The sequence below is a fragment of the Podarcis vaucheri genome (assembly GCF_965113315.1).
Source record: "Podarcis vaucheri genome assembly, chromosome: 7".
Classification (NCBI taxonomy): domain Eukaryota; kingdom Metazoa; phylum Chordata; class Lepidosauria; order Squamata; family Lacertidae; genus Podarcis; species Podarcis vaucheri.
In genome coordinates this window covers 93390719-93414081 of record NC_138765.1, presented here as the reverse complement: position 1 = coordinate 93414081, position 23363 = coordinate 93390719, and the positions used below count along the sequence as shown (strand labels likewise).

Here is a 23363-nt window from a genome sequence, read left to right as displayed (position 1 = left end):
TTAAACAGAACATGTGCAGAAGGTGGCAACCAAGATGATCAAAGGTCTGGAAACCAAGCCTTCTGAGGAGTGGTCGAAGGAATCATAGAATCATAGAGTTGGAAGAGACCACAAGGGCCATCGAGTCCAACCCCCTGCCAAGCAGGAAACACCATCAGAGCACTCCTGACATATGGTTGTCAAGCCTCTGCTTAAAGACCTCCAAAGTAGGAGACTCCACCACACTCCTTGGCAGCAAATTCCACTGTCGAACAGCTCTTACTGTCAGGAAGTTCTTCCTAATGTTTAGGTGGAATCTTCTTTCTTGTAGTTTGGAGCCATTGCTCCGTGTCCGCTTCTCTGGAGCAGCAGAAAACAACCTTTCTCCCTCCTCTATGTGACATCCTTTTATATATTTGAACATGGCTGTCATATCACCCCTTAACCTCCTCTTCTCCAGGCTAAACATGCCCAGCTCCCTTAGCCGTTCCTCATAAGGCATCGTTTCCAGGCCTTTGACCATTTTGGTTGCCCTCCTCTGGACACGTTCCAGTTTGTCAGTGTCCTTCTTGAATTGTGGTGCCCAGAACTGGACACAGTACTCCAGGTGTGGTCTGACCAGAGCAAATTATCCCCCCAGAGCTGGGTATGTTTAGCATGGAAAAGAAGAGACTGAGAAGAGATATGAGAGCCATCTTCAAATATCTCAAGGGCTGCCACACGGAAGATGGAGCAAGCTTGTTTTCTCCTGCTCAACAGGAGCAATGGCTTCAAGTTACAAGAAAGGAGATTCCATCAAGAAGAACATTGTAACAGTAAGAGCTGTTTGACAGTGGAACATACTCCCTCAGGAGGTTGCAGACTCTCCTTCCATGGAGGTTTTTACGCAGAGGTTAGGATGGCCATCTGACATGGACACTTTAGCAGATATTCCTGCATTGCAGGAGGTTGGACTTGATGACCCCCAGGGTCCCTGCCAACACAATTCTATGATTCTATGAAAAAGGTAAAAAACAGACTGTTATAGAAGAGTGGCAGATGAAAATGATGGACTTTGCGGAACTGGTGAAGCTGATGGGGGAAATCCAAAACTAGCATGACCAAGTATTCCAAAAAGACTGGAGTAAATTTACACAATATTTGAAAGATCATGGTATGCAATTAACAACATTAGTAGGGTTATCTGAAAACTCGTAATAAGAAATTTTTTACCCTTCTACTTTTATTTAAACTTTGAGGTATTTTGTAATGAGTTATATTAGAATTGGAAAATATATAAAATGCTGTGATATAAAGGTTACTTTTGAAAGCCAAGAGGTGGGAGGGAAGGAAGTCTATAGCCTCTAGACAATCAAAGAAGTTAAGTGGATAATAATGATGTGACTATATATTTTTAAATGGAAAATAAAAATTATTTTTTTAAAAACGGACGTTAAATCACACACACAAACAGTTCACACTGAGTGAGCCCAACACACACCAGGGGAAAACTATTTCCTTAATAGGCAAGTCACACATACTCCAAGGGCCCCACCATAAACTCCTCAACACCACAATCACAGCAGGCAATGCCAACAAGTAAGAGAAAAGAGGAGCTTCAGAGTCAGCAAAAAAGACACGAGGGACTGGCTTCAGCAGCAGTGGCTTGAGTCAGGCAAGAATTAAAACTGGCGCTTCAGAGGGAGAGAAACTGTTTAACTGCCTTTAAGCAAGTCAGTGTTTGCACCATCAAGCACTAGGCACTAGGCTGAGTTCATGCCCCACCTGAGACCACCTTGCTTGCACGGGAGAATGTCCCCATCCCTCTACAGAGGGATGTGATTTTCATTAGCCTGCTTTGATATTACTTTTGATCCACCTTGAAAAGATCCATATCCTGAAATGCAGAATATGACTATAGTAAATAAATTATGCAATCCCTCTGCTTCCCACATTCTAAAATTGCCCTCACTTTAAAAGCAGTGTACCAGAACAGTTAGGGTTAGAAATTTGGATGATTTGGGTTTCTGCCCCCCTTAAGAGGAAGCAGAGTTTTACACCCAAAACTACTGCACTTTTGCAGTGCTTCCACAGAAATCTACCATTGGGCACAGCCATGTCTTTAATTATGACCCTGCCATTTCTGGCCCTCCAATTCTACGGATGCTCACTGATCATTTCGGAAATCAAGCATTCGCAGGTGATGCAGGGTGGAAGTGATGTCTTGAGGGCAGATGCCAGTCAGCTTGCTTAGCTTCTTGATGCTGAGTTGCTTGTCATTTTGGTGATAAAGGCACTCCAAGATTACGCTTTTCCAATAAGCCATGTAAGAGAGACGACCCAAATCTGACAGCGGCTTCTCTGGGGATCCTGCTTGGCCTTCACGCTTTGATAGGAGATAACCTGAGAGAAAGCAGAAAACACTTAGGACTGGCCTCTGTGCGGAAGCTAGCCTGCCCCGCTTGAGTGTCTGCTCCTTATTCAGCTCTAGGCTCAGGCACTCTGGCTGGAATTTAAGTCAACAAAAACAGCCAACGGCTCTCACAGGACCCAGAAGCTCTTCTCTCCAGAGGTCACCAGCATTTCCCGCCCCCTTCCACACAGAGGTAGCCACCTGTACAAGGAGACACATGGTTCTAATCTGTGCTGAAGGCATTTTGAATTTTTCAGAAACATGGACAGAAATGTAGAACACCCTCCAATTAAGACCTTTGATTTCGGAAAAGGTCAACCAACACCCCCCCCCGAAGTGTTTCAGCACCAATTCCCATGGGATCATGAAAGCAAATGCTGGTAAATCAGTGGGAAAGGTCTTGCAGGCTATACTATGTCTGACTGTAATTGGATATAAACAGTGTCACTAGGTGGCAGATTTTTTCTGTTATAGTGAAAAAAGTGAAACTTGCAAAAAAATATTGCAGAGCAGAGCTCCTCCTGTTCAGGGTTGTGGTCAACAAATCATGGCCTTTTCCCCCTGCCCCCCCCCCCGCCACAGTTGCCACTAAGCCTTCTCATTCTTCACACAGTTGTTTGGGGAATTTCCCCCCTCCCTTTTGTTCCCCACCCTCTATTGATTGTTTGCCTTTCTGCAAACCTTAAGGTTTCCTCCCTCTTCCTAAAGCATACCGTATTTTTCGCTCTATAGGACGCACTTTTTCCCCTTCAAAAATGAAGGGGAAATGTGTGTGCGTCCTATGGAGCGAAGAAGCCATAGCCCCGTGAGCCTCTCCCAGCTGGAGAGGTGGCGCGCGGCTATGGCAGGAGCCTCTTTAGCCGCACACCACTTCTCCAGCTGGGAGAGGGTCGCGGGGGCTTCTTTAGCTAAACAAGCCCCCCTGCGACCCTCTCCCGGCTGGAGAGGTGACGCGCGACTATGGCAGAAGTCTCTTTAGCCGCGCACCACCTCTCCGGCAAGGAGAGCACGCGCGCGGCTAAAGCAGCCCCCCGCGACCCTCTCCCAGCTGGAGAGGTGACGCGCGACTATGGCAGAAGTCTCTTTAGCCGCGCACCACCTCTCCGGCAAGGAGAGCACGCGCGCGGCTAAAGCAGCCCCCCGCGACCCTCTCCCAGCTGGAGAGGTGACGCGCGACTACGGCAGGAGCCTCTATAGCTGCGTGTCACCTCTCCAGCCTGGGGAGCGCGCGGGGGGCTATGGCAGGAGCCTCTCCGCTGCGCGCCTTTGCCCGCTCCCCGACCTGCTCTTTGGGGCTGGTGGTGGGCTTCCTCCTGCCAGCCCCAAAGAGCAGGTCCAAAGGAACCTGAAGCCTGGAGAGCGAGAGGGGTCGGTGGGCACCGACCCCTTTCGCTCTCCAGGCTTCTAAGGTAGCCGCCTGAAGGCGACTGAACGCACCTTAAACGGCACCTTGTTTTAGAGGGGGGAAATTCTCCCCCTCTCTGCGCAGCGCCTCCTGCCGCTTCGCTGAAGGGGTGCTGGGCAGAGAGGGGGAGATTTTTTTCCCTCTTGTTTTCCCCCCTCTAAAACAAGGTGCGTCCTATTGTCCGGTGCGTCCTATAGAGCGAAAAATACGGTACCTCTCTCTTGTTTTTTAGCAGCTCCATTTTGGCCATCATCCCGTTGGCACTTGCCAGCTGAGCTTGCTATGAGAGGCAAGGACAGATAGGTGGGGCTTCCAAACGGCCACAACCAATGACATGACCAAACCACTTTAGACCATCCTAATGAAGCAGTTGCTAATAGAGGATGTGCGTGAACTCTATCATTGTTAATTAGGGAAATTAGATGTTCCAAGAATTATTTCAAACATAAATGGCACCTTGTATTATTAGGTGCCCAAATAATGGGCATTGTAACTCTGAACAGGGGAACACATTATGTATTACTGGAAATTAAGAGCAATTTTACAGGACTAGAAATGTAGATTCTGTATAGGTATGCTCAAAACAACAACGCATACCTCTGTGGACAGGGAATCCAAACATATTTTGATCCCATTTTCTGGCAAACTCCCTCTAGGTCAACACAAGATGGTTTTGGAATTGGAAATCCAGGCACTTCTTTATCTCAAATGCTTAATTTATCCAGAGTATTTTGTTCAAATTACGTTTTCTTGGCCCTCTTACTATTTTTAGTACTTCTCTCTTTCACTCCTGCTGTGTGAACACAGGGCTGACTCTGTCGATTCACTCATCCTTGCTAGATCCAGAATACAACTATTAACAACTGACTCACTTTTTAACCAGACATGTTATTTTTACCTTTGCTACCTCTACATATGCCTTCATCTCCTTCCCTTCCCTTACTTTCCAGAGAATGATCCTAAACCCACTGATGTGAGCGACTTTATAGCAGATCTCATGTGGACCCTAGTCCACAAAAGTATATGCCAAAATGTATTTGTAATGTATTTATCATGCCACAAGGCTGCTGTCACGTAACAGGGTGATCTAGCCAAGCCTACTGGTTTGAAGCAAGTTGTCTAACAGTTACTCGTGAAATATATAGGTGATATGAAGCTTCTGTTGGCCATGGAAAACCCATTCAGTTCACACTCCCTATGACTTGTCCTCCTCAGCAGGCAAGTTTCAGGGTTACATTCTAGCTGATACTTTCAAAAACAGGCCTGGAGGAACCTCCTGCTCCTGTTCTACAGGTGTTGCTGGACTACGACGACATTTTTGGCCCCTGGCCATGTGGATGATGGGAATGTCGGCCCAGAGACATCTGGAGAGACACAGGGTTTCTCTGTAGGTGATCCCAAGGACACTACATTACGTTAGTCAAGCTTTGAAGTTATGAAGTCCAAGGGCTGCTACAAGATACCACTGTGAGGACTCAAAGGCAGGTGCAACTTGATTTTCCAGGTGCAGAATTCACCAAAGATGCTCTTCCGCCCAGGTAGCAGGGCTCACCATTCACCTGTCTGTTTAAAAATTCTGTTTGAATCAACTCCCTCCACTCTTCATTTGTAAGTTCAAATACGAAACCAACCAACCTTCATAATCCGCTGACTTTTCACAAACCTTCAACTTGCACATCAGTCTCAGCAATGTGATAGTAAAGCAAATGAAGGAGCTACTGTCTCAAGCTACTGTCTCAAGCACTTATGTAAACTAAGCATTAAAGCAGACTGTACATGGGCAAACTTTTGCATTAAAAGAATGCTAATGAAAGGGTTTTGCTGCTGGAAGTTCTTTAGCAGGAATGGGGAACCTATGGCTCTGCAGATGACCTCTGACTCCCATCAGCCCCAGTCAGCATGACCAATGGTCAGAGCCAGAGGTCCCCTCATCCGGTTCTACAGTACATGTGTTTTTTCCTGACGATGAGTGAGTGAGCATCAGCATTCCTATAAGAGTGAATAATGTGGGCCTCACTCCTCACCAAATGGGAAGATGCCCATCAGAAGTGATGGTCAGTGATAAAAATAGAATATAAAAGATAGAAGGACTTGGCGAAAGGTAGTTAGCTTAGCTTTGGAACTGGCTCTTTGCTTTCCCTCCAGAAAGCAACGTGGCTGTATTCCCTTTGCGTCTGATGCCACTGCCATTGAGTCCTCCGTTGAGTCCTCCAGAAAATGCACCTTGCTTCTTTGTTTTCCTTTATGTGACGATCCTATAAGCTTTAAGGATATATATGCCTTTGTTCCTTTGTAATATTAATATTTTTTCTTGGATATTTAGTACAAAACTAATTTGAACAGAAAAATGGAAATTCTATATTTAATGCCTATTCATTTTTCAGACAAACATTTATAATGGGAAATTAAACAGCAGCTGCACAGATATGTCATAACCACCAGTAAAGGTAAAGGTAAAGGGACCCCTGACAATTAAGTCCAGTTGCGAAGGACTCTGGGGTTGCAGCGCTCATCTCGCTTTACTGGCCGAGGGAGCTGGTGTTTGTCCACAGACAGCTTCCGGGTCATGTGGCCAGCATGACTAAACCGCTTCTGGCGAACTAGAGCAGCGCACAGAAACGACGTTTACCTTCCCACAGGAGCGGTACCTATTTATCTACTTGCACTTCATGCTTACGAACTGCTAGGTGGGCAGGAGCAGGGACCAAGCAACGAGAGCTCACCCCGTTGCAGGGATTCAAAACTGCCAACCTTCCGATCGGCAAGCCCAAGGCTCAGTGGTTTACACCACAGCATCAGTAGTGCCAGCTAAAAATGTTTTGCTGTCTGCAATGAAAGGCAAGATGGTGCCCACTTCCACTGAACACACAAAAGCCAGCCTGACTGGCAGCTTAAACTTATTTCCGCACCTAGCAACAGCACAGCAACCTCTACCACATCAGAAAGCTTTGGGGTGCAAGGCAGGCTTTCAGGCACACACAGCTCCCTCCTCTAATAGGGCCAAGTGGTCAGGGGGCTCAGAAGAAATGGGTGCCCTCACCTGACCCAGCATCTGCTGCTTGAGGCAGCTGCCTTGTTCAGGGCTGGCCCTGATGGTCCGCTTTACTCTCTTCTGAAAGAAGAAACCCATCTACTGATGTAGTAGATTTGCAAACTGGTCACTTTCCCTAATCAGGTTGTATTTCAGCCAAAACGCATAATAAATTTATGCTACTGTTTGTCAATACAGTGGTACCCCGCAAGACGAACGCCTCGCAAGACGGAAAACCCGCTAGACGAAAGGGTTTTCCGTTTTGAAGGCGCTTCGCAAAACGAATTTCCCTATGGGCTTGCTTCGCAAGACGAAAGCCCATAGGGAAATCTCCGGGGACCTCTTTTAAATGCTAGCGGTGGGGAGCAAAGCCTTTCCCCCCCCTCCGGCCTTCAGAAGAGGTCCAGGAAGGCTGGCGGGGGCCGAAAGGCTTTGCTCCCCAGCGCCAGCATTTTAAAAGCAGTCCGGGATAGCAGGGAAGCGCTTCCTGCTATCCCGGACGGCTTTTGAAGGCAGGAGAGTCTCCGCCAGCAGCGGGTCTTCAAATGCTACAGGTGAGTCCCAGGAGTGAAAAGGGTAAAGACTACTGGTAAATTATTTGATGTGTTTGTTTGCCACTTGGCACGATGTAGTGGAAAAGACAGGATATAAATAGCCTTTTAAACATACAAATAAAATTTCTGCCTCTCCACATGGCTAGGAAAGCAGGGAAGAAGAGCAAGTTCTGAAGTGCCATCTTAGATGTCCTTGTGGGCTGAAGTGTGATGGGGGAAGGAGGGGGGCTTGTGTGCAAGCATCTGGGGTGCAAGAAAGCAGTTGGGAAAAGGATGCTGGCCAGAATCCCAAAAAGTAGCCATTTCAGATAATTAATGCTCTTGAAATAAAGTGCTGGAGAATTGCATGGTTTCATAAACTTTAATCTGAAGCTGAAGAGAAAGGCAGAAAAATGAGAATATGCTTACTGAAATCAATGAGGAACCTGCCATAGCCCTTGCGCTGGTACTGGGGAAGAATCATTATGCAGGAAACATTGTATTTCTGCTGGCAGTGCTTCTCCTAGTAAGAGAGACACACACACAAACAAACACAGAAGATTAGCAAGATGGAAAAGAACTTCTTCTCGATGAGGAATTAATTGGGGTAAATCACAATCACCCCAAAAGCAAGTCTCCAAGGAAAGAACACAAGGCATTATCAAGCCACTGAACCTCTGTGATCACAGCCAGGAAGGGAAAGGAAGAAAGAACTGTCACTGAGCACACAAAGTTGCTTTCTGTAAACCTGTATCATTCATGTGCCTAGTGCAGTAATGTCTACCCCTCCAAGTGACAGTGCTTCTCCGGGGTCTCAGTCACACAGGCCCTCCCAGTCCTGCTACCTGTGAGCCTTTTTAGTTAAAGATGCTCAAGAATGAACCTGCACCACCACCAGAATCATGGCCCCTCCCCTGTAATACATCATTTCAGGACCTTGCACTTACAGCAAACTTCTCTCCCTACTTCTCTACAAAGGGCTTTTCAAATCCTCAGAGATTTCCAAAGCAATAAAGAACCTTTGTGGGGGGTGGGGGTAAGACAAAATAAAAGTCCATCTGCAGGTGGGCTTGGGGGGGGGGGATAGGATGGCCATAGATTAAGGCTACATTATTTCCTTTTCTGAAAGTGATGAAGTAAAAAACAACTTCTATATTTTTTTTGGGGGGGGGTTAAGACGGGCCTTTCAAAGTAACTCTCTGTCCCTGTGTGAGGAATACTAAAGCCACATTCAGCCTCCATGGTCTCTTTCCCAAAATGCAAACAAAAGCTCTGAAATGAGATCAGCATCTGATTTGAGAAGCAAGCTCATTGGAGGTAACAATTAATGTTTACTTCACCAACTAACTCTCCTCCTCACCACCCAAGGGACTAGGAAGTCATTTAAAACCCTCTCCCCGCAGAGCTGCCAGGCTGGAATTCATGCTCCTTAGAGAATACACTCTGTTCAACAGCATAAAAAAGAAAGCTGCTTTGATTAACTGCTTCAATTCCCTGGATTCTGCTTATGCAGAACTTTAAAGGCTGTTTGGAGCCCATAAAATTATACCCATCACTTCAGAAGTGTGACTGGACACTAGTTTGGTTAGATCCACTACACTAAGGAGGGAGAAAATTTAGATCTGCTGAAAAATGACTTTCAGTTAACGCACAATTCAAATCCAATTATATTTTCTTGGATACGAGTCATACCAGTGTGAATAGACTTTTCCAGAGGTACAGCCAGTCTTATCACACACAAGACTTGACAGGAAGAACAAAAGAAAGTTTATAGTCTTTTTGCACACACTAGGTATTTGGCCATAGTCAGGGTTGTGTGTATGAAGCAAATCCACACAAGCACAAAAAAGTGTGGAATGCAATTTTGGGTGCAGAATTCAGTTTACTGAGAGTTTCAGTCTCAAAAAGACATTCCCAGCCTTTTTTCTTTTAAGTGCAAGCATAGGCATGGGAAAGTGTATGGCCAAAGCTCCTGCACATGTCAGCAGGAAAAGTTCCAGGAGTTAAGCAAGGGCCTGTAGTGCCTTGTGCCTCTCCTCGTGATTAGCAAAAACAGAGCAATCAATTAAGCAAAAGCTTAAGAATCCAGCTTTTCACCACCCAATATTTGGATTAACTTGGTGCAGATTTTTTAAAAGGTGCATGATAGATATGCTCCTGGTTTATAGTTCCCTTAGGTATTGTCAGGACACCAACAGAACACCAACAAGTGGAAATCCCCCCACTGCTCACCTTGGAGAAATAGCCAACCAGGTGGCAACCCTTCATGTCATTTTGCGTCAGCACATAGAAGAGAAATGGCTCCACATCATAATAGAGCGTCTTGTGATCCAGGAAGAGTTTTGCTAATAGACACAGGTTCTGGCAGTAAATGGTACTGACGTTGCCATCCACCTTAGAAAAATGGAGAACAGGTCAAGACACTATCCCTCATGAACTGCTAGCAGGCCACAACACAAAGTGATTTGCTTAAATCAAGTAGGATTATACCAAACAGACACAAACCATCTAAGGACTTGTAGCTTCAAGAACTAAAGGATGCAGCCTGAGGTAAGTAGTCACTTTGAGGAGAAGCCCAAAGCGGCCAGCGCTCCTCACACTACCAACCTTTTCCTAAGAGGGATGTACAACATAAAATGCCAATACACTTCTGTTTTGCAGCCAATCATTACTGAATGGAATGAGACACTCATGAAATATTACAAAAGTAAGACAGCTCTGGGTTGTTTTTTAAAAACTGGGCTGCCCTCAGCCTCCCAAAGAGGGGATTCTAGCCATGATTAGAGCCCATTACAAGGGAATTAGGTTCCTACAACAGTTCTTCTCTGGGAAGCTCACAGCAGATTGTGCCCCAGAGATTCAGGCAGGGACATAAACAGCAGCTAATAATCTTTGACACTTACCTCAAAGACTGAAACATTGCTCTTCCTGTAAATTTCATTGGCTGGGGGATGAAACAAGCCACACTTCTTCATGTGTTGCTGAAGGATAGTTCTGCTTTTCATATACTTAAGACAGAATTCACAAATGTACAGCTTAGGCAGCCTGCAAGATTAAAGGCATGGATGCATTGAGCAGTTTTGCAAGGTTACAACTTGAGGCAATCAGTACTGTTATCTCTACTGTGGCAACTCCCATAAAGGTCCATTGTCTTAAAGCTGGGTATACAGGAGGCAATATAGAAACAAAAAAAGCATAAGAGCAGGTTAAAATGTGTATTTGGTTGGATTCAGTTACTGAGACTGAGGGTCTTAACAAAGACCTCTTAGGATTACTTCTAGCCTAAAGTTTACCAAGGGTGTCCATCACTGGATATGAAGGGACCCCGTAGGCCCCTTTCCAGTACTATCCCTCCACCCCTTAATTTATGCAACTGGCAACTGGAACATACATAGCAAGCTGCCTATTATCAAGTCAGACCTATTGGCCCATCTAGCTCAGTATTACTTCCACAGGCTGGCAGCGCTCCCCTGGGTTTCAAACAAGGGGCCTTCCTGAATCTACCTGGAGATGCTGGTGATGAAACCTGGAACCTCCTGTATGCAAAGCAGATGCTGTACCACTGAGCTATGACCCCCCCCCCCATCATACAAATTTCAATAAAATAGAAATTCCGCTCTTCTGTTTCTTTGCTGCACGGCACAGAAAATAAAGAACACTTACATCTACAAAATGTTTAATAAAACAAAGTCTTTCAGTATGTTAATCCCAAAGATAGGAGGAAGCTCAGCTCTGATTATTCTGAATACTTCTTTCAGTTATCACTAAATATTGTCTGGTTTCCCTTGGTTATAAGTAGAGCAGATCTGTACCTATACTGTATGTGAAGATGATCAGAGAAACGAGGAACCCAACACAATTTGACATGCTGACATTTCTGTGCTTGTGTTTGTTTAAAAACAAGTTGCCAACTCTCACAGTTGCAAATGCAATGCCTTTACTTCAAGAAGAAAATCAGTGGCAGAAGGATCTGAGGGGGGCCGGGCAGTTTCAAAATCCTGTGTCTCCAATCCTTGCTACTATTTTTGCACACCAGCCACTACACTCAAATTTCCATGCTCTTTGCTCCCCCCCCCCATGTCACAGTGCTTACTAAAATATATTTGATATCTTCAACCTGATAGTACTGGATAGCTTCAACCTGAAAAAAAAAATGCTACGCAAGCAAATACCTATATATATAATATATATACATTGCATGATTTAACTTGGTTACACATTTGGTTTGTTCAGAGGACATCCAGCCCTAATTTTAAGGAAGAGCATGTCTTTACAGTATGAGCTTGTCAGGCTTAACACATAATTACACTTTTTTTCCTACTCTTGCTAAACATTCAGCTGCATAATGTAAACTGTATAATAGAGAGGAGGCCTGTGTTGTACCTGGAATACTCTTGTGGGTATGGAGAGGAATACCAGGTGTGGATTTCATATTTCCCAAACTCGATGACTGATGGACAGCGGACTTGTGGATCAGGGGCTCCTGTTACTCCTACTTTCTGTAAAAGAAACAAATATCTCTCCAGGTTAACAACAACAAAAGCACTACTTAACAGATCCAGCAATCCAGGAAAGAAGGAAAAGCTTTGGGATAGCACAGCTTTCTTCCACTGAACTACAGTGGTACCTCGGGGTTAAGAACTTAATTTGCTCCGGAGGTCCATTCTTAACCTGAAACTGTTCTTAACCTGAGGTACCACTTTAGCTAATGAGGCCTCCTGCTGCCGCCGTAGCACAATTTCTATTCTCATCCTGAAGCAAAGTTCTTAACCTGAGGTACTATTTCTGGGTTAGTGGAGTCTGTAACTTGAAGCGTATGTAACCCGAGGTACCACTGTAATTCACAAAGCAAGAAAAATATAAAGCCAGGTGTGCTAGTAAAAATGCTAGTCCAATCCGTCTTAGCATTATGCTTGCCTGTTAAGAGTAATCTAAAGGAATTACCATATTTTTCGCTCTATAGGACGCACCCGACCATAGGAAGCACCTTGTTTTAGAGGGGGAGAACAAGAAGAAAAAAATTCTCCCCCTCTCTGCTCAGTGTGCCTTCAGCGAAGCGGCAGGAGAAACAGAGCCCCTTCCATTTCTCCTGCCGCTTCGCTGAAGGGGCGCTGCGCAGAGGGGGAGATTTTTTTTTCTTGTTCTCCCCCTCTAAAACAAGGTGCGTTCTGCGCATTCAAGGTGCGTTCACCTGAAGCCTCCAGAGCGCAGCGGACATTCCCGCTGCACTCCGGAGGCTTCAGGCGGCTACCTTGGAAGCCTGGAGAGCGAGAGGGGTTGGTGTGCACTGACCCCTCTTGCTCTCCAGGCTTCAGTGAAGGCAACCCAAAGTCTCTGGAGCGCGGGGGGAGTTCCCGCTGGGCTCCGGAGGCTTTGGGTTCCTTTCAACCTGCTCTTTAGGGCTGGCGGGGGGAAGCGCTGCTTCCCCCACCGCCAGCCTCAAAGACCAAGTTGGGGAGCAGCGCAAAGGCTGCATGCAGCCTTCCCGCTGCCCCCCAGCTTGTGGGGCTGGCAGTGGGGTGAAGCGCTGCTTTCCCCCACCGCCAGCCGCAAAGATTCCGGAAGCCTTTGGAGCGCAGCGCAAGTTCCCATTGTGCTCCGCAGGCTTCGGGTTCCTTTTGCTGAAGCCAGGAGAGCAAGACTCTCCCGGCTTCAGCGAAAGGAACCTGAAGCCTCCAGAACACAGAGAGAACTCGCACTGCGCTCCGAAGGCTTCAGGCGGCTATCTCTGAAGCCTGGAGAGCAAGAGGGGTTAGTGCGCACCGATGCCTCTCGCTCTCCAGGCTTCAGCGAAAGCAATGTGAAGCCTCCGGAGCACGGAGGGAGCGCTCCCTCTGCGCGTCGGAGGCTTCGCGTTGCTATCGCTGAAGCCAAGGAGCCTGCATTCACTCCATAGGACGCACACACATTTCCCCTTAATTTTTGGAGGGGGAAAAGTGCGTCCTATAGAGCAAAAAATACGGTAATAGCCACTTAATAAATCCAAGGACATAAGTGACTCCTGAAAAAGCAAAAGGGAGGGAAGGAAGCAGGGGCAGGCAGGCAGGCAGGCGTGTATCCCAAGTGCACCTGTAATAGACAGCACAGAACCTGGTTAGGAACTGCAACAAAAGGCAATGGGTGACCTACAAACCTACAAACAGGGTTTTGTTTTGTGTAAGTTTTCAAAACTCAAGATGCAACACCTCTCTCTCAAGAATATTTACATCAAACCAGAAAAGTGTCACCAAAAGAAATATATAGAAATACCGCAAACTTTATCCTTAAATTTTTCAGAGCACAAGGGGGCTTTTTCGTCCTTTATGGATCCTTTCTGGGCCCACCTTCCTCTGCTTTCTCCCCCCTTGAGAGAGTTCAATCCAAACTTCTATCTGGCTTCTATCTGCCTAACATCAATCTACAAATGGCTGACACTGAATCTGCTCCCCCCGAGGGATAGCAGCCCCACTGATCTTCTGCGACCAGTTCCAGTCAGGCTGGCAGACTGTAGTCCTGAACACCCACCGGAAACTGGGTTTTGCCCCTCAAGCCCTTCTGAGCCTGGGCTTGGGCCAGGCAAAAGCTATGGTCAGGCAAAGAATTATAGACACCGAGAGACAACAGGAGTGCTCAAGGTGCCCCAACTATAAAATTGGCAGCATATCTCGTCTTTCTCGTATCTAAAAATGCAAGAAGGGCTTTTACACTCGCCAGAAGCTCGGCTCTGCCCTCGCCAATCCTGGAAGGAGCCTTTTAAAAAGTCCCGTATTCTAAGAGATCTTGCGCCTGTTCACTGGGGGAGATAGGAAGCCCAGAACACTTGTTCTTTAGATGTCTCTCTTATGAAGAGGCACGTAGTAAGACCATTGATCCCCTACTGGTGAGGCTCGCTAACCTCACAAAAATTTGACCTTTTTAACCTCGCAAATATTTTAACCTTGCAAAAATTTGACATTTTCCTGTTAGGCAAAGATCAGAAGACGACCTGAATGGTTGCCAGATTCTGTGTACAGGTCTGCAGGCGCAGACCATCTCTCAACTCAAACTAGTTTGTTAAGAAAATCCCCAAACTCGGTTTCATGGGTGACTCTGGGTCAACTCCCTGTGGTAGTTTATTGTTGTACATTGTTTTAATTGTTTGTTTTCCTTCTGTGACTGTACCCCCAAGTGTGTTTTATAAGCTGGTCTCCGACCATAATAAATTATCTATCTATCTATCTATCTATCTATCTATCTATCTATCTATCTAGAAATACCCAGATTATGGGGAGCTATCCAGTGGAAGATGCAATGAAATCAAGTATTTCATGTCCACTTATTTCAATGGGTCTATTTTGTGCACAACATAGTTGGGTATCATTCATTTAAAAAAATATGGCAAAGGTGTTTTGCAAGAAGAATCATGGCCATCAACCCTTAAGGAAATTATCTTCCTTTGGGGCAATCTGCACACCTCTGGCCTCCATTGTTATTTTTCATGCATGTATAAGGTAAAATATAGCTTTCCCTTTCTACCCACCCCCTCCCCAGACACATTTTCTTCCTTATATACACTATGAAGAATTGAGGATGCTTTGCAAATTACATCTACAAGCAAAGGCTCAGGAGTGAATGGAAGAGAGAAAATGCTGGTTAGACTTCCAACACTCTTTTCTCTCAGTTTACATTGTGCATTGAGAAAAATAAACTATACATTAAAAAGACTTGCTTAGTGGTGATATTACTATTATGTCTTGCATCCTAATACACCTGTAAGTTCTGTAGTGTGTGTTCACATTGCGCTCCTAGTGCTGTTTTTAGTGACAGAAGTACAGTGGTGCCTCGCAAGACGAAATTAATTCGTTCTGCAAGTCTCTTCGTCTTGCGAGTTTTTCGTCTTGCGATGCACGGTTTCCCATAGGAATGCATTGAAAATCAATTAATGCGTTCCTAGGGAAACCGCCTTCAGACCAGGTCCGGGGACAGTCTGTCCCCGACCTCTTCTGAAGGCTGGGGGGGGGGCAAGGGCTTTTCTTCCCACCCCCAGCATTTTAAAAAACCCCGGGACAGCGGAGGACTTCTCCGCTGTCCGGGGCGATCTTAAAATGCTGGCGGGCGGCATTTTAAAATCGCCCCGGGACAGCGGAGGACTTCTCCGCTGTCCGGGGCGATTTAAAAGCCCCTGGGAAGGCAGGCAGGGGGGACAAAGACTTTTGCCCCCCGCCAGCCTTCAGAAGAGGTCCAGGACCTCTTCTGAAGGCGGGCGGGGGGCGAAAGTCTTTGCTTCCCCCCCTGCCTTCAAAAGCTGTCCTGGACAGGCTTCGCGGACCTCTCCCGCTGCTTGCGGAGAGTTGCCAGCATGCCGAAGCCTGCGCACGCTGAGATCAGCGCGGCCAGGCTTCGTGGCCCCGCCGCCCGGCTTCGGAGCATCGTTCCGAAGCCGGGCGGCGGGAGGAGGTGTTCCCTCCCCGCCGCCCGGTGTTCCCGCCCCGCCGCCCGGCTTCGGAGGTGACTTCCGAAGCCCGGCAGCGGCGGGAGGAGGTGTCCCTGCCCCGCCGCCAGGCTTCGGAGGAGGTCCGAGGACAGTGGGGAAGACGCGCTGCGCTTCCCCGCTGTCCCGGAGATTTCCCTATGGGCTGTCGTCTTGCGAAGCTAGCCCATAGGGAAATTCGTTTTGCGAAGTGCCTCCAAAATGGAAAACCCTTTCGTCTAGCGGGTTTTCCGTCTTGCGAGGCGTTCGTCTTGCGGGGTACCACTGTATTTCAAATCCCAGGACATTTGGAAACATCAAGTTCTAAACAAGTGCTAAAAGCATTTTATTTACTATGGAAGGTACATCTCTTACCTTCCCTCCCTTTGCACACACCCACATTTCTTCAGCACTACGAAGTCAGTGCAGATAGTCCCTCAGTGGGGGCCAGTTAGGTCAGCTTAGCCAACACAGAAACACTTGCTTAAAACAATTTCATAGAATCATAGAATCATAGAGTTGGAAGAGACCACAAGGGCCATCGAGTCCAACCCCCTGCCAAGCAGGAAACACCATCAGAGCACTCCTGACATATGGTTGTCAAGCCTCTGCTTAAAGACCTCCAAAGGAGGAGACTCCACCACACTCCTTGGCAGCAAATTCCACTGTCGAACAGCTCTTACTGTCAGGAAGTTTTTCCTAATGTTTAGGTGGAATCTTCTTTCTTGTAGTTTGAATCCATTGCTCCGTGTCCGCTTCTCTGGAGCAGCAGAAAACAACCTTTCTCCCTCCTCTATGTGATATCCTTTTATATATTTGAACATGGCTATCATATCACCCCTTAACCTCCTCTTCTCCAGGCTAAACATGCCCAGCTCCCTTAGCCGTTCCTCATAAGGCATCGTTTCCAGGCCTTTGACCATTTTGGTTGCCCTCCTCTGGACACGTTCCAGTTTGTCAGTGTCCTTCTTGAACTGTGGTGCCCAGAACTGGACACAGTACTCCAGGTGAGGTCTGACCAGAGCAGAATACAGTGGCACTATTACTTCCCTTGATCTAGATGCTATACTCCTATTGATGCAGCCCAGAATTGCATTGCAATTTCTTTTCCCCTTTGTTTTTCTATAAACTACTGGGCACTTTTCAATGCTCAGATGTAGGAAGTGGCATCTGAGTCTCCTCCTCTCTCTCACACACAGCTCACACACAGCTCAGTTCAAGTGCAATCCCACGCTATACTTAAGTGGTTCAACAAGCCTCGCACACCTGCCTCTACCCCTCACTGTAATCCAATTCTTCAGTTGGAAAACTATGGACTGTGCTTGCCCTGCCAAGCAGGACTTTAACTCAGTCTGCTTGCCTGGTTTGCAGGGCACCTAGAGTTGAAGTCTGCCTCTGTTTGGCTGGAACTGCAAGGTAACCCCATGTAGTGCAGTACTGTGGGATTGGAGGGAGGGCAGGAGCAGCCAGCTACAGGTTTTGCTCATAACACTCCAAAATGAGGTTTGGTTGTGCGAGCACCAGGCCTATAATTTAATTATAAAATGGGGTGCCATCAGTTCATAAATATTTATACCTGTGGCCCCAAAAAACCATGATTTATTCGACTGAGAAAAACCATTGTGCCCATGTGTTTCCACCTCGTTCAGACTGCATTTTCAGACTTTGTTTGTAGTCTAAGATTTAACCAGTTTCTCAGTTTGGAAGTAACAGTAAACAATGGTTTTAACGAACGCTGAAAGTATTTCAGTGCAGTGCAAGAGAAAAAAGAGCATGCAGGTATAACACTCATTCTCAGTCTTATAAACCATAGCATATTTGATTGAAATTCTTTCATCTGTCGGAGAGGCTTGGGGGTAGAATAGAGCAGATAACTTATCCAAATAAATGGCCTCAGTGACCAAAAATGCACCCTTAACACAGACTGCAATGACAGAGAACGTATCCCTGTAACTGTGTAGAAAAGATTTCTAATTTAATTTCCCAATATAAAAGTGCTAAACAGGAACTGGTGACTAGCTTATGTCTTGAAATAATATTCATACTGATTTACTCTTTACCCAAACTGTGCTAAAAGCACTTTGGAATTCTCTATCATGAGAGATACTGATGGGATTTTTAAAGGACAGCAGTCTCCATCCTGGTCCCTTCCAGATGCTTAGAACTCAAACTCTCTTTATGGTAGTTGTAGTTCAAACATGTGGTGGTGATCAAGATGGGAAGGGCTGGATTAGGATAAGAGCTGGGTCTAAACCACTGAGCCTAGGGCTTGCCAATCAGAAGGTCAGTGGTTCAAATCCCCAAGACGGAGTGAGCTCCCATTGTTTGGTCCCTGCTCCTGCCAACCTAGCAGTTCGTAAGCACGTCAAAGTGCAAGTAGATAAATAGGTACCGCTCCGGTGGGAAGCTGAATGGCGTTTCCGTGCGCTGCTCTGGTTCACCAGAAGTGGCTTAGTCATACTGGACACATGACCTGGAAGCTGTCTGCGGACAAACGCCGGCTCCCTTGGACAGTAAAGCGAGATGAGTGCCGCAGCCCGAGTCGTCCACGACTGGACTTAACGGTCAGGGTCCCTTTACCTATGTCTGACTACCAGGAGAAGGCTCCTCCCATGAATAATAGAGACCCCTGGCTGGCCAGTGCTAGAAACAGGATGCTGCACTATGATGGACCTTTGGTACAATTCAACAAGGAAATCCTTCTGTTTTTATACAAAAGTTAAGGCAGAACCATTTTTTTCTCCAAAAGTTTGTAGACATTTCTTGTTTTGCCATTTTTCTTCCACCTTTACATTTGAATAATCTCAAAGCAGCAATAAGGAAACAGCTATATTCACCAAATCTCTTTGTTCTTCCCTCATATCTTGCCATGCCAGAAAACAACCTGATGTACCTTTCCACAGCAATACACAAATAAAATCTCTCAGTTACTTAATAGTGTGCACAATAGCAATTTCAACTGCTCTAAACATCACCTCTTCGCCACTGATTGAGTCCCAGGGCTCGTTCTTCCCCTTTTCTTTTTTAAGGAAAAAAACCTGAGGGATTGGATGGGTTTTCCTAAGGGAAAGGCTGCAACAGCCAATTTACTTTCCCTAAGATACAAAATATCCTCAGTCAAAAGAGAGAAAAGCACACAATAGCCAAATCAAAATCATGTTTGATTCTAGAAACTGTCTTGCACTTGGCTCCACAAATATAATGGGTAGCACAAGTTCAATCACCCAAACTGAAACTCAAGAATTCTACCACCTGATAGAAGCCAATTTAAGAACACATCATTCCATGGAAGAATGAGAGACACACAATACAGTATCTATGAAAATCCACAATTCAAAAAACGTAGTTTAGAATTGCTAATCCCAGACAGGACAGCGTTGAAATTACTCAGCTCACAGTCTGTTGCCAACAGAACCACACTGGTTTACATGGAGATGCTTCAAGGATGCTCTCAGACCGCACCTGTGGCACTGCCTTGCATGTTTGTGCCTTCTGGATGGCCACTGAATTCTCCTCCAAATAGATGCCTGAGATAAAGGTGGAGTCCCAGTTCCAGTACAACTGCTTGCACATCATAACAGCTCAAAGTCCCATCAAAGCAGATGTCCAACTCCCACAACGGTGGCACCCGCCCACAGACCACTCCCTCCGGCAGACGGTCTCTCTTCAACAACTCAGCCAACCATCCTTACACCTCTGCTCAGCGTATTCCGATTTGCTCAGGTGTGGCACCCTGCTCTACCTGGATACGCACTGCGTCAGCAGCTCAGCTGAATTTAACCCAATCCTTGCCAAACTCACACTCACAAGTCTTTGCAAAGTTACGGTATATACAATATCAGCAAGAAAAGAGAACAGTAATATTTATCAGAAGTTGCAAAGAGATGTAGGGCTGCTTAGTAACTCATGAGCAAGTACTCTGGATTTTACACCATGCTATATATGCTAAGCAATTACTTTCAAATATCAGAAGTCTACATTGATCAGAGATTAACTAGTTTGTGCTGTCTGAAAGGCCTGAAGCTGGCTGACCAAAAAAAACCTATTACAAAAATAATATATTTGCACCAGCCATTCTAATTTGTGCACAGAGTGCACCTATATAAACACAACTAAATATAAAAGCGTCAATTTCAGAGGACATCATTGTGGTCCTTACTTTAATGGCAGAAGCTAAAATATTTGTGGTCTTTGCTGTCACCAGCTTATCTTGGTCTATAAGAGAAGATTCATGTAATAATCAACTAAACCTCCTGGATGAGATAATGATGAGCAGTGTTTGAAACTCAGATATACAAGCCAGGTGCCAAGTGACACCTTAAACCTTGGTTATGGCCACCACAACAGAATGTCTATTCACCAGGGGGTTGGACTAGATGACCCTAAGGATCCCTTCCAACAATTCTACGCTTCTATGATCTCAACTACATTGCTTGACTGTCCCAATATGTAAGAAGGAGAAATGCAGCAGAAATGGAAAAGATGTAAACCATGGACTAAGGCAGAGGTTTTTAAACTGTGGTTTGAGAGTTCTATTTGGGTGGCCTGTGGAAAGGTCAAACAGATCTGTATTCAGCCCTGCACTTACTTTCCTTGATGTGATGATGGAGGACTAAGGTGCCCAGCAAGGGGTCTATGATTTGCATAGCCGCACAGAAGCACAAGACTCACAACTTTTACTGCACATGAGTCATCTGGCTCGATTGAGACGTCAGTCACCAACCTGGCGCCCAGAAATCTCCATGTAGTTGCAACTGGACCCTTGCCAATAGCAAACGTGCATGGTGCACAGTGAATTCCGAACACTGGTGATGAGGTGATTACCTCTTTAAGCAAATATTTGTAAAAAGAGCATACTAGCAACACATGAGCCTTTGTTTCTGTATTCCCATCAACACATGGATATATATGACCTTGGAATCTTCCTGTTACAGAAATACCAACAAGCTTTCTTTTCAATTTCTTCATCTGCTTACTCCAAAGGTTCTGCTGGCTTTTGTATTTGTCTTCTTCCAGGCAGAGGGTCATCAACACCTCCCAAGAAACAGAACCTATAGGCCTCCTTTCCCCTGCAGTTTTGAAACAGGCCATATTGTATCTGTACCAATACAGCCATGAAGGAGCTGAAAGGCCATGCTTAGACATATGTGCACAAACATGGAATATTGAACAATCTACCATGCCTCTGCATTAAGCCAATGTCCTTTATACAGAACACTGAAAAACAAGCAAGCTCCCCTCACAAATGCCAGGCAAGACCTTGCAGAATTCAACGTGCGCTAAAACAGGGAGGAAGAAATGTCCAATAGAAATGGAAACGGGAAGGTACAGACTTGCTCTGATTCAGTTTTGAGGCAAGCAAAGCTATTGTATAGCTTTGGCATGCAAGTCTTACAATCTTGGACAATCCTCGATCTCCACTCGTCAGCCCCATGTTTCTGGGCTATAATATTTTAAGTTTGCCTCAGAGCTGCCTGCTTATCTCTCATCAGCATCACACCTCATCACTTCTTATCAACTGGCTGGTTCCCAGAAAATCCTCAGTAAACTACCTGTCTCAATCTTCTCAGTACTATGCATGTTATGACTAATATACCCCTGTAAAAAGGTAAAGGAACCCTGACAGTTAAGTCCAGTCACAAACAACTCTGGGGTTGTGGCACTCATCTGGCTTTACTGGCCGAGGGAGCTGGCAGCATTTGTCCACAGACAGTTTTTCCGGTCATGTGGCCAGCATGACTAAGCCGCTTCTGGCGCAACGGAACACCAAAACCAGAGCAGCACACGGAAACGCCGTTTACCTTCCTGCCGGAGCATTACCTATTATCTACTTGCACTTTGACGTGCTTTCAAACTGATAGGCGGGCAGGAACTGGGACAAAGCAAAAGGAGCTCACCCTGTCGCAGAGATTCGAACTGTCGACCTTCCGATCGACAAGCCCCAGGCTCAGTGGTTTAGACCACAGCGCCACCTGCACCTCTGTAGGAGTCTACTAACCATACCTTTGCATGCAAGCTTCATTCAATTTTACCTGCAGTGCTTGCTCCTGAATATCTCTGAACAACTCCATATCTTTCTCAGTCATGACATCTGGACCTCCAAGAAGCCATTCTTCATTTTCCTGTTTTCCATCCCAGCCATCCTGATTGTCTGAAAATGAACACACAACAACAAATGGAATTTCCTGAAATTAAGCACCTGAATATGCAAGGTGGTCACAGGATAAATAACTATCTAAAAGGGGTTATTGCACTTATTGCACTAAGAAGTTTTGAAGTTCATGGCAGGCTACCCCTTTAGACTAAACTGTGACATACCAACATAGACCCTTCCACCCCACCACCTGGCAGCTTCAGTTCTTCCAGTGGTATAACCATTCCACTCTCACCCATCAATACTTCTTGGCTTTGGGAGAAGGCATAGTCCCCTGGACTGTGGAAATGTGCTCTCAGTCTAAACCAACCTCACATGGCTGTTGTGCCAGGAAAATGGGGAGGAGAACTATATATGCCACCTTGAGCTCCTTGGAGGAAAGGTGCAATGTAAGTCTAATAAAATAAATAAATATTCTTACAATCTTAACAAACACAAAATAATACACACTAACCTCCACTGCTTGGACTGCTGTCCACAAATGAAAAGATATATTATGATGATTTTAGCATATACACTTTGCCAAGGTTCTGTGGTGTATTTGAAGATGACCCTTTAATTGTACGTGGTTATATATCTACTGCTTCCACCCAAGTACCTTCAACAGAATGTATTGTGCCCCAACAACATTTATGATAATGTAAAAAAACCCAAAGTGTTGAAGTTTCTTCAGAATCTGTTCTCAAATTGAAAATTAGAAGTCCAGAAAGTAAGAAGAGATAATACCCTCTACAATTAGCTACCTGTAGGCCAGTCTGAAGTGCTTGATTTCCTATTGTCTTTTCTCCTGATCCTATACTGCTGAGAGTAATCCACCACTTCTCCTCGAGCTTTACGCCCATCAGGGGATGGGGTGAAGAATTTGGTAAGGCCATCAATGAGCCCTTTGGTTTTCTTGTTGAATTTCAAGGTGGTGCTTGCATCTCTGCTGAATTCCAGGCCGTCGATTTGCTCCAAATAGCCCCCTTCTGACGAACAAGTTGACTGGCTGGATAGGGGAGTCTTGCGCTTACGACCTCGACCAGGTCCCGTCTGAACTTTGCTGAAGGGGGCTTTTGATCTAAACAAATAGTAAAGTGGGTAACAGAGACTTACAGAAAGAGAAGCTATGCAGGGTATTGGCCAGCTGATAATTTCAAATTCTTCCTTGGGCAATAAAGATACCTGCAGTGCACTTTAATGGAAGTTTACTCAGAAGCAAATCCAACTCTGTTCAATAAAGCTTACTGTATGGTTAACTGTACACAGAACTGGAGCCTTCCCAAATTTCTCAGGAATCTGGTATTCTGAATAAAAATTAAGTGTATAGGAGTTACGTACTTAATCCCCCCCCCCCACCAAAAAGACGCCACGAGAACTCAAGTTTTTAAGAGCAGTGTATAATGATCCTAATGGCAAGGCTTGTTTGACCCTTCAGATAGTTTCCCTCCCACACCTTTCT

At 45.7% G+C, this 23363-nt stretch overlaps 1 protein-coding gene across 1 annotated transcript in view; it reads right to left on the bottom strand.

The window, feature by feature from the left end:
* Positions 1 to 23363, bottom strand: part of KAT6A (lysine acetyltransferase 6A) — an 87594-nt gene that overhangs the window by 17465 nt on the left and 46766 nt on the right. The window contains exons 7-13 of the mRNA XM_082229666.1: positions 22666 to 22982; positions 21801 to 21919; positions 11724 to 11839; positions 10244 to 10385; positions 9573 to 9734; positions 7770 to 7863; positions 2130 to 2361 (exon numbers count right to left, since the gene is read on the bottom strand). Coding sequence (XP_082085792.1) covers positions 2130 to 2361; positions 7770 to 7863; positions 9573 to 9734; positions 10244 to 10385; positions 11724 to 11839; positions 21801 to 21919; positions 22666 to 22982 — 1182 coding nt within the window. The remainder of the gene's footprint in view (positions 1 to 2129; positions 2362 to 7769; positions 7864 to 9572; positions 9735 to 10243; positions 10386 to 11723; positions 11840 to 21800; positions 21920 to 22665; positions 22983 to 23363) is intronic.